Source organism: Buteo buteo, chromosome 23 (assembly GCF_964188355.1).
Source record: "Buteo buteo chromosome 23, bButBut1.hap1.1, whole genome shotgun sequence".
In the NCBI taxonomy this organism is placed as follows: domain Eukaryota; kingdom Metazoa; phylum Chordata; class Aves; order Accipitriformes; family Accipitridae; genus Buteo; species Buteo buteo.
This window is the reverse complement of record NC_134193.1, coordinates 18,567,504-18,578,297: the sequence shown is the minus strand read 5'-3', so window position 1 is coordinate 18,578,297 and position 10,794 is coordinate 18,567,504. Positions and strand designations below refer to the sequence as shown.

The window sequence follows — 10,794 nt, the reverse complement described above, 5'->3', positions numbered from 1 at the left end:
TGCCACTGCGCAGCTCCCCCCTCCTCCCTGCGTGCCTCAGTTTCCCCGTCGCACTCGCCCCCTCCTCTCCCCCCTCGTCGCTGCCCCTTTAAGGCGCGGTCCCTCCCCCAAAGGGGCGGGGCTTAGGCCGCACGAGGAAGGCGGCCCCGCCCGCAGGGAGAAGGCTTGGAGTCCGTTTCCGCCGGTGGGCCGGAAGCGCGGAGGGGGGGGCGGGCGGGCGCGCGCCGCGGCCTGAGGGTGGGCCGGCGGCGTCGCCGGGACGGGAGGCCCGTGGCGGCGGCAGCGGCGTGAGGTGAGAGACGGGCCGGGCCGGGCCGGGCCGGGCCTCGCCTCGCCTCGACTCGACTCCCGTGCCCGCGCCGGTTTTTCCTGCCGCCTACCGCGGAGAAGGCCGGTTTGCCTCTGGGGTTTCTCCTTTGTCTCGGTCCCGCTCCCTCACGCCGCCTCAGGGGAGGCGCTGCCCCTCTGGGCCGGCCCTGGCTTGGCGGGAAGGGAACGGCGCCTTCCTCGCCCTGGGCGGCCTCCCTGGGTGCTGGGAACGGGGTAGGGCTGCTGGGAAGGCGGCGTTTCGAGCAGCCGCGGCCGGGTGAGCCCGGGGCTCTCGCGGGGAAGGTGCTGGGAAGTGCCCGGGTGTCTCCGGGGTGAGGAGCTGGGAGCGGCTGCGACCGAGGAGACACGGCCTTCGCCCTCTCTCTCGGCTTCGGCGTTTGTGTGAGCAGGTGTTGATACTCATCAGTGGGCAGCCGTTAAAGTCTATCGATAGCCGAGTGTTGCAGGTAAAGGGTTCTGTCCGCAGCTGAGGCTTATGTATCCGCCTAGGTTTGTTTCAACAATTTCCTTGCTTAATGCCCGGAGATAAATTTTTACAGCTTTTGTGGGAAGAGCAGGTGGTAGATAACTGTGTTGCCCGCCTTTGAATCACAGAAGGGATTCAGTTGCAAATCATAGTTATCACGTCAGTAAACGTGCGTTTAACGTAGAGTATGTTAATCTAAACGCCAAAGCAATTCTTAGTCTATAACGTGTGAATTGAACCGATTTGCGGTATTACTGTTTTGCTCTAGATCTTTGAAATACCATTGAGGCTTGGTTACCAGGGGCTGGATTAACTGAAGATACTGCTTTTGCTGCGCTATACTCGAGGGCATGTATGGCTGAAGGTGTCAGCCCCCTTCCCTTGCTGCAGGGCAGCGCTGTTCTCTTTCCCACCATGTGACCTGGCACACCTGCACAGCAAATAGCTTCCTTTTCCAAAGGTAAATACCACAACTGTTTTTTTCTTTGTGTGTATGTATGAGAAGTGTATGGTTTTGCTTTATCTAGATTTCCCTTTTGCGTTTCTTGTTATGCTAAATAACAGAAGCAATTACTGGTTTTCCTCTTATATAGTTAGTTCAAGTGTTCATGCTTTTCCAGTATTCTGTTGAGTTTTTCAGACTAGGAGGATCTGAGATGATTGTATGGCTGCTTAGTGAAGGACTTTTGTTTTTAGAGAAAACAATCTGGTGAGAATTTTATGATGCTTACAAAGTATAATAATAAGGAAGACAGGAAAGTTCTGTGTAAGTATCATTTGCTTTTGACAACAGGGATTTGTTGACCTATATATTTTAGTAGGAGATTAAGAAAAAAAGCTAATTAAACTTTGTACTCCTTAGACCTAGATTCCACAGATACCAGTAAAGCAATACAATGAACTTTAGCATTATAGCTCTGGAAAGTGTGTGTTAAGTGTGGATGAGGGTTGGTGGTTTTTTTTTTTTTTTTATGTAAAGTGAATTCTCACATGTTGTTTTGTAGTTTGCAAATGATGTAATTTGAAATGTCTTTTTAGTGCTTTACTTTTAACGTTTGCCATTCAGTAGGCATTTTTCTGTGATGTTCATTTAATGCTTTAATCTGTATTTCTTTGTTTAATTGCATGCACCTATATGATATAAGAACATCCAAGAACACATGCATGTATGCTGATAATGAGTTACATAAATCCTGAAACTCATCACACTTGAAAATTAGGTACTATTGTGGCTGAAAGGAAATATTTTGCCACTTCCAGTCTTTGGACTTCTGTTAATTCCTCCTTCTTTCCATCCAAAGAATGAGCACATGTCGATGGTGTACACCTAGTGGTTCTGACACCACTGAGTTCCTGAAGAGCTATGCTTCTAAACGGTTGTCCCCGGAAGATCTTGAAGGATCCAATGATGATCTCTGTTACTGCCTGGAGTGTGTGGTTGAATACCACAAAGCAAGGGAAAAATTGCCAAGGTTGCATGAGGTAATTAAGAGATTTGCCTCCTGCCCATTACTGAGCAGGCGGATTTGGAACTGAAGGAAAACTTCAGAAGAGGCTTCTGTGGTCCAGCCTCAGTGTAGGGGGGCTGGTTTGTGCAGGGGTTGTGTTTTATTGGTTTTTGGGAATAGGGTATGTTGCTTTTTAACTGTCTGCTTTTTTTATGTTGAGTTGCAAAGAGCTTATTGTAGAACTACAAGACTCTCTTGTTTTGCATATATTCAAATTAGTGAGAACTAAAACAGGAGTGGGAAGTTGCTGACTAGACATTATAGCTTGAACTTTATTTACGCTGTGATGATTTGGTATCTGAAAAAAAGAACACCTGCCAAACAAACTAACAACTGTGTTTCTTTAATGTATTTCCTGCCTTCTTCTGGCTTCTGTTCAGCTTTGTGTTTGTTCCTCTTTTTGTTTGCTTTCATTTTTCATTTGTAGTTTTCTACTATGCTTGAATTTCAGAGATCTGATCTTGCACACCTGTGACATTGTGCAATTAAAAGCAATCAAAAAAGTTTAAAAACTATTTTATTATGAACCTTTTATAATTCTCCCTCATTAGTATCCAATTTTGTATTTGGAAAGCTTATTTTCCCTTATGTGTACATGTATGTAAAATAAATATTTGTAGCTAATTGATCATAATACACATGTCTAAAAGGTTGCTATTTAAATTAGTCAGCTCGATTTTTCTGCAGGGCAAGCCCATCTGAGTATAGATTGGAAATAAGTGGGGTGACTGGACTACTGAAAGTTCCTTTTTGTGTCTGTTAACTGTAGGAAATAATTTTGGTTTCTAATTGAGGTTCGGAGCAGTTACTTTAGATGAGTAACGTTAAGTGAGCTGAATCCCCTACAAGTATTCAGCAAGTCAGTCAGTCTGTTTGCATTGTTTACATTCACTCCCTTCCACTAACACATTGCAAGATATGTGAGAAGGCAAGATTTTAAAATTGCTTTTCCCATCTTCCTGAGCATGATGGTTTTCTGTACCATCCACTTCTTTATATTGGCCAGTGGAACAAAGTTTTGTGACTGACCTATGGCCTGAAATAATTATTGAAACAGTTTATGAATATTTAACAGAATTACAAAAATGCTTCTGGTTTCAATACTGCTCTTTTAAAAATTACTTCATAATCTTAACTCTGAAGTGAGTGTGTTGTGATTCGCACAATCTGAATTCCATGTCAAAACTTTGTTTCACACCATGCTTGAAAATAAACTTTTCAAAATGAAATTGTAAGTTTTGAAAGTCTAGTCAAGGTTTCTGCATGTGATAATAAATGTACTTAATTGCTTTCTTCACAAACACACTTTGATTAGTTGTTTTCTCCCCCCACTGAATAGGTCTTGTGGGAGTTGGAAACCTCCCGTCTTGTTGCCCACATCAAGAAATCCATGAGGGAAGAAACTGGAGAAGATGATGAGTTGTTTATAGTGGATGAGAATGGAGATACACAGCTGTCTGGTTATGTGGGCCCAGATTTTGAGAATAACCTGCGAGTGCCCCTTCTAGAAATACTGAAATATCCATACCTGCTGCTGCATGAGAAAGTCAGTATGTATCTTATTGTATACAGTTGGAAGGGCATGGTGTTGTTTCTGCTGAAGGAGGTGAAAATAACAAATAGTAGTTAAACTGAAGTATCAGAGTGTGTGTGTATATATATTTTATATTTATTTTGACACCAAATAGTTTTTTTTGTTTTGTGAGCATATAAATTAGTCCTTACTATAACTGTGTTTGTCCTTTTAGGTGAGCTGTGTGTAGAAGTACTCTGTAGAATGGAACAAGGTCACAGCTCCTTTCAGGTCTTTGAGAAATATCCAGGAATTTATCTCTTTTTGGTACACCCGAATGAAGTGGTATGTTACTTTTCCTGTTCCACTAAAACTTAGTTTTAAGTAACATCAGAACAGATTCTTATTTTTAATGACAAGAATATGAAAGCAGTAGTATTCAGAATTTCAAGTGTTTTGATTTTCTGTATTTTTCTTTAATGGTATGTACGTAAATGAGATTTCAGTAGGAATATAGTTACTCTTGCTGAAGGAAAGGAGATGACTCTTTTACAAAAAACTTCTAGAATCACTTTACTGTTTACATTTAGTCAGTGAACGTTACAGATGTTCAAACTGTAAATTTACTCCCAAATGGAATTTTTCTCAAGTGGTCCAGGGTTTGTATTTTAGCGTATGAATCCCCTTCTCCTTCCCTGTTTGTTTGCCATCCCTAGAAGCTTTCACATTTTAGTAATATTCACAACCTTAAAAACTGAAAAAGTGACAATGGTGTAGTTGCTTGCAAGAAGAGATGCTCAGCAGTGTAATTGCTCTGAAATGCCCTTTAATTGTCACTGAATTTTGTCATTACAAGGAGGGAGTATTGTGTTTTAATGGATTTGTGTATTCTCTGGTGGGACAACTCGAAACTCTGCAGTTGTGGGTATTTTTGGCCTGTGTCTGAATCCATATAGGGTATTTTAATATTGAACAGTCAGAGATCAAAAGCTCATTTGAAAGTGTAAACAGGAGAGCTCCATTCTTTGTGATATTTAGAAGTGTCAACTGATCTTAGTATCACTCATGCTAGTGTACATAGGTGTAAAGGGAACTAGGCCTTAAGCGTCATTGTTCCTATGACTATTCATATCAGACATATAACTAATGATTAGAGATTGTTTTAGATGTGATTAATAGAATGCAGATGCTTATAAAACAATATGCATATTGCTTATAAAGCAATATGCTTTTTTGTCCCTTGTATAGCCCTCACCATGGCTGGCTTAAAACCCAGTCAAGCTGAATCAACAGAAAAAGGATCATACATCTTAGACCTAAGACATAAGAATAGACAAAAGTAAGTGATTAACTTTAGAGTAAGCAATTTCAGAAAGGTTAGCTATTTTAGACTAGGCATAGGCTAAGTATGAATTAATAGAACAATCTGAGTGATTCTCAGAAATTCAAAGGTGATCTTTGATGTGTAAGAAGATAAGTAACTGTGGTGACTGGAGACCTTCTACCTGTGACCACTAACTTCAGAAGAACCAAGATGAGACAATAAGAATCAGTCGAGACAGGAAAACATATTAGACTTTTGAAACCACTGGAGAATAGAGAACTGAGAGTTTGTGGAAAAAACACCAAGAACTTATTTTGACAAAACATCGATTGCATAAAGTTATGTAAAATCGTATATATAGAAGGCGTCTTTGAGTTATCATTCACCATTCACTGCGGTGGTGGCCTAACTCTGAGTTGTTAATAAAGCAAACGTAGAGAAACCCATGACTGAAAATCCTTCAACAATAGGAGAGACTGCTCTCTCTTTGAATCCAATCTCTTAAAGTAACAAAAGGAGAAATTTTGGAATACTGGAAGTGTCTAGGTTGAAAGGGTTGAGAGGCTTTGCAGCTGTGGTTGTTATCAACACTTCTATTTTTTTGCTGGTTAAAATTAGTTGAGAGATTACAAAAAAGACCTGAGGTTCTCAAAGCAGTACAGATGTGTCTGAGTGCTTACTTTTCTACATTGTTTCGAAGGTGATGTGTATTATCCAGCAAGAAGGCTGTTCCCTCAAACTATACATACACATCCTAGAAGTGAAACTGCTATCAGTAATAGGGAAGAGTACTGAAAAATAGTGATAATACAGAGAACTTGGGAACATACACCCTGCTACAACTGGGAGGGCCTGCTGGAACAGTGAATCCTAGTTTCATGCACCATGTTAATACTAAAGGGAGATCGAGTGATTTCTTTGCATGATCTTAGAAAAGCCCCTGTGTGGTGTGTTTATCTGTAACTTGAATTTGGATGTGTGAGTCTCAAAGGAGTATTGAATTGTAACTCAGGTGGGCTGTTTGTTTATACCAGGAGAATGTGAGTTCATAACATCGTTTCCCACCTCATTTGATGCAGCTTTGGAGAGTTAGGTTATATTTACTGTGGCTGATGGGCAGGTTGTGGCTCTACTGTTTACAAGACAGGCTGGCTTAAACACTAACACAGAGTACAAAATTTCAAGCTGTCCTAAGAAACAGTAAAAGAGTTAATAGTATTGTACTTTACACTTGCTCAAACTCTGAAGTTTTCTCACTAGGTCAGAGAATGATTCCACCAAGGCAAGAAATGACAAGTGTCCTGTGCTGACAGCACAGCTTAACATCTGTTGTTATAGTACACAGTTACCTAATTAGAAAATGTTGGTCAGTAACATTTAAACAATATAAAGCAAGTACAAAATCAAATGCTACCCCTTGTCACACGAATCCCAAGGAGTTTTATTTGTATATATTACCCTGAATTTTAACTTCTTTGTTACCAACATCTTCTCATGGGTATAGTAAGCCTGTTTCTAAGGTTATTTTGGAAAAAGATTAACTCTTACTTGCAATTATGAGACCTTACTTTAGTAAAAATATACTTTTGTCCCATTTGTAGTAGCAATGATTCCTAATCTTACAGCATTGTGATTTTATTTGTTCTTTTTATTAATATATAACTTTTCTGTTTCAATCCTTAGATTCGTCGATGGGCTATACTAACAGCAAGGAATTTAGGGAAGGTTGACAGGGATGATTACTATGACTTACAGGAAGTGCTGACTTGCTTGTTCAAAGTTATTGAGTTGGGTCTTTTTGAGAGTCCAGATATTTACAGCTTTTCGATGATTGAAAAGGGTAAACTCATCCTTCTGCCATCTCATTTATATGATACTGCCAACTACAAGAACTATTGGCTAGGTGAGTATGATCAGAAATGAATTTGTATGTGTAGTCTCTCTCATCTTGTAAGCGCTTCTTTCAATGCAGAGCTCTACTATTTCATAGTTGCCGTTTATTTTGGGGCATGTCAGATGGGAGAATTGAACGTTGCCCAACTGCAGTAGCGAGGTAGTATTTAACTAGTTTCATGTTGCTGCTCATCTCTTTGGTCAAATGTTACACTGGTAATGACATTTGGAAAATGATCCTTGATTTGGTGAAAATCAGAACAAATTTTTGCAAATACATGGACAGGTTGCCTTTTTTTTTCTTTTTTGTAGGGATTTGTATGTTGCTAACAGTGTTGGAAGAACAAGCTATGGACTCCTTGTTGCTGGGCCCAGACAAACAAAATGATTTCATGCAGTCCATACTTCACACCATGGAGAGAGAAACAGCTGGTAACTAATTTTGATACTGAGATTAAGACAGTTCATAGCCTATTTTTCATCTTTATCAAACTTCTTTGTTTAATTGAGTAAATTCTTAGTAGTGTAATGCTGAGGTGATTTTTAACTGAGGCTTATTTCTCTTCTGGAAGTTGGCCAATACTGCACAATATTTGGGCAATACTGACAATTACTGAAAAATGACATTCAGACAAACTCTTAAGTGGAAAAGGGATGGCAGTGCTTTGCGTAAGGCTGGCTTAGAGGTTTTGAGAGGACAAATCTATAATTTCTACCATGTTGTTTTCCTTTAATGTACAGGTAATGTATGGGAATGTGCATTTCACTGTGGCATGAAGTTTGAATTCTGAGTCCTAAAATAAACAACTTCTGAATTGCCACAACTTGCTTAAAACATGACTCTTCTGTCCATCTGTTTAAGGGAACCCCTTTTGCAGCTGGAAATTTAGACTTTAGAGTTTAGACCAGTAGCCCTTGCGCCATTCTTGGAGGCCACGTGCCACGGCATAGCCCGGGAATGGCACATGAGCTCAAGACCAGGGCTGCCTCTTAAATGACTAGGTCTTTATAAGCTTCGTATGTTTATTGAGGGTATGATATTATCTTACATGAAGAAGGAAGAATACACTTGAAGGAAAACCAACTGCTTCTAGCTTAAATTTGAAGTACAAATTGTTATAGCCATGTAAGCTGTACCCACTTCTTAGAACATATCTACAAATATCAGTGTGGAAGAACCAGTTTCATAAAGTTGGGGAATATTAGTAATAGTTATCCAGGTTCCTGTTGATTTAAGACTGCATAGGGTGCAGTGTCTGTACATGTAAGTGAGCTTATCTTTTTTTTAATCCTTTTTCTGGGTTAAAAAGTATAGTTGCAACTTACTAGAATACGTATCTTTATATCGGTGTTTAAGAAAAATCGATGAAAACCAACTACTTTCAACTTCAGCTTAGTCTAAGAATGTACAGGACTCTTGCATTTCAACTCTCCCCAATATTACTGTTATGTTTCAGATGATTCTACTGACCCCTTCTGGCCAGCGCTGCATTGTTTCATGGTTATTTTGGATCAGCTCGGATCTAAAGTATGGGGTCAGCTTATTGATCCTGTCCAAGCCTTTCAAACCATTATCAACAGTGTGAGCTACAACAATGAAATAAAAAATATACGCAGTAGCTTTAAGAGGTCAGTTTTATTAAGAGACTAGAACAGTTTTATGATTTTAATACCAGGTAGCGTGGTAGCTTGGTCTTGGTTTTCTTGTCAGTACTGCCTTAACTTGTGTTGGGGGGGGAGATGGCAGGGAAGAAAATCAGATGTTGCCAAATTCGAGCAATGAAAAGATGAAGGGGGTCCCCTAAAATTGTGAGGTTCTTCCAAAAAACACATGCTCACTTCTTTCTGACTATCATGAAGCCTGTTACGCTTTTCAGGATTTTTTTCCTGAATCAGGAAGGCTGCTGTTTAGTGCACATTTAGTGCTATAACCAACTTGCACTTAAGTTTAATGAAGATTGCCATGTCTGAGACTCCTGGTAAAATTATGGGAATTCCCAAATTGTCAGTGGATGACATAGTTTTAGATTTTATTGTAGTTCCAGATGACAACTGATTTGAGTTTACTTTCAGCTTGGGTTAAGTCTTAAATATTTCTCAAGATTAGATTTACTTAATGGTGCTGTGTGTGAGAATCATGCAACTGTCCTTTAATAGATTGGATAACATAGTGAACTGCTGAAAGGAAATGCTTTAGAACACATAGCAGGCATCAGATACTCTTTTGAAAGGTTTTGTCTTCATATAGTTACATCCTAAGATAAAATGGATTTTTTGAATCGCTTCTGAGTGACAACATTGGCAATATTGAACAGAAAGTTAATTAGGTAAAGTATTTATTCAGTGCGGAAGTGGTTGGTTAGTACACTGCTAGGAAGTCTAGAAATAGCTTCTATGGGTACAGAATTTTGTTACGTACACTTGAACTCCATCTTTTGGCATGCTGTCCCTTTTGAGGATTTCTGTAAGAATCCAGGTCCCAAGACTTCAGGGACACATCCTGTTTTGGAAAACTGAAATTGTGCATAATTTTAAAAAGTTGGTGGAAAACAGTACCTGGATAACCATACCAGTTGTCTACTGTTTTCCCGGGATATATTTTGAATCAACATTGAGTGGCAATGTCTTAAATGTTCAGTGTTTTTATACATGCATAGTCTATAATGTTATAGATAGCTACAGATACGTATATATGGAATGTTATAGATGGCTGAGGAAGGCATATTAAAGGAGATTTTCTTTGATTAAACAAGCTCTTTGAATGTTGTGTTCAAATAGTTGCATACGAAGTTTATGAGTACGTAGCCATGATTGAACTGCATTTATGCATAGAAAATTCAAAGAAAATGGAATTCTTGTGGGTGTTTGTTCTAGGTAGTCAAATCCATGGCTTAGCAGAAAGCTCTTTTTCCTGAGGCAGTCGCTTCCCCCACCTCTTATGAGCAGGATAGAACAAGCTCTACAATTATAAATATGCTATCTTTTCATAGGTATGTTTTATCACTGACAAGTTCTAATAGTCACATGGTCAGCATCTGAAAAGTGAGATCTGTGTCTTGACCAGCTGGCTTTCTTACAGTTTAAGTTAGTTGTGTGGAGTCTATAATGATTTGTATTTCTTTTTAGGACAAAATCTGAACCGGAGTCAGACTACAATGATGACATGGTTACTTGCAGTCAGATTGTGTATAATTATAACACAGAAAAGCCTCAAAAGGTATTAAAAAATAAATAAATTTATTTCCCTGTTCTTTGAATTCTGATGACTGAATGACACTGTCAGTTTAAACCATATATAAAGTACAAAGGGGAAGATACTATGTTTCCACTAGTAATGGAAAGAAAAAATATGAAATAATTTATGTCACTATTGTGTGCCTTTAAATAGCAGGCAGTCTGGTCACTTCTTGTTTAGCTGGTGCTTTCAGGTTGTAAGAGAAAGAAGAATGTGTTTGTGAATTAGGCAGAGATGGTATTAAAGCCCAAGAATTCATATCAGTGTTGAAACAAACATTGGTACCTCAATGAAGACTCTAAATTAAGTTTGTTTTTTTTTTTTTAAAGTTGCCAATTATGTTCTTGTATTTTACTTTCTGTTTCTCAGTATTCTAAACCAATATATTGAGTTTGGAGTAATGAGGTATGCTTTGATATACTTTCAAATGTTAGACTTTGCTCTAAAATGGCCCTATTTTTTTCTTGTTATAAAGCAGAGTAAACATTTGTGAAGGTGTTCTTCTCTTGATGTTGGTCCGTTGAA

General features: G+C 39.1%; 1 protein-coding gene across 9 annotated transcripts in view; it reads left to right on the top strand.

Moving 5' to 3' along the window:
* Positions 1-208: 208 nt before the first annotated feature.
* SETX (senataxin) overlaps positions 209-10,794 on the top strand; it is a 40,302-nt gene continuing 29,716 nt past the window's right edge. For 6 of the 9 annotated variants that reach the window (XR_012654114.1, XR_012654115.1, XR_012654116.1 and 3 more), the window contains exons 1-9: positions 209-292; positions 1,065-1,256; positions 2,098-2,278; positions 3,644-3,854; positions 4,053-4,162; positions 6,825-7,044; positions 7,347-7,466; positions 8,492-8,663; positions 10,161-10,251. Coding sequence is in view for 6 of the 9 variants with exons in the window: in XM_075055461.1 (XP_074911562.1) it covers positions 2,099-2,278; positions 3,644-3,854; positions 4,053-4,162; positions 6,825-7,044; positions 7,347-7,466; positions 8,492-8,663; positions 10,161-10,251 (1,104 nt within the window). In the remaining 3 variants the exon portion in view is untranslated. Of the gene's footprint in view, positions 293-427; positions 777-1,064; positions 1,257-2,097; positions 2,279-3,643; positions 3,855-4,052; positions 4,163-6,824; positions 7,045-7,346; positions 7,467-8,491; positions 8,664-10,160; positions 10,252-10,794 lie in introns of those variants that run through there. The other 3 variants (XM_075055460.1, XM_075055462.1, XM_075055463.1) reach the window with 3 other exon arrangements.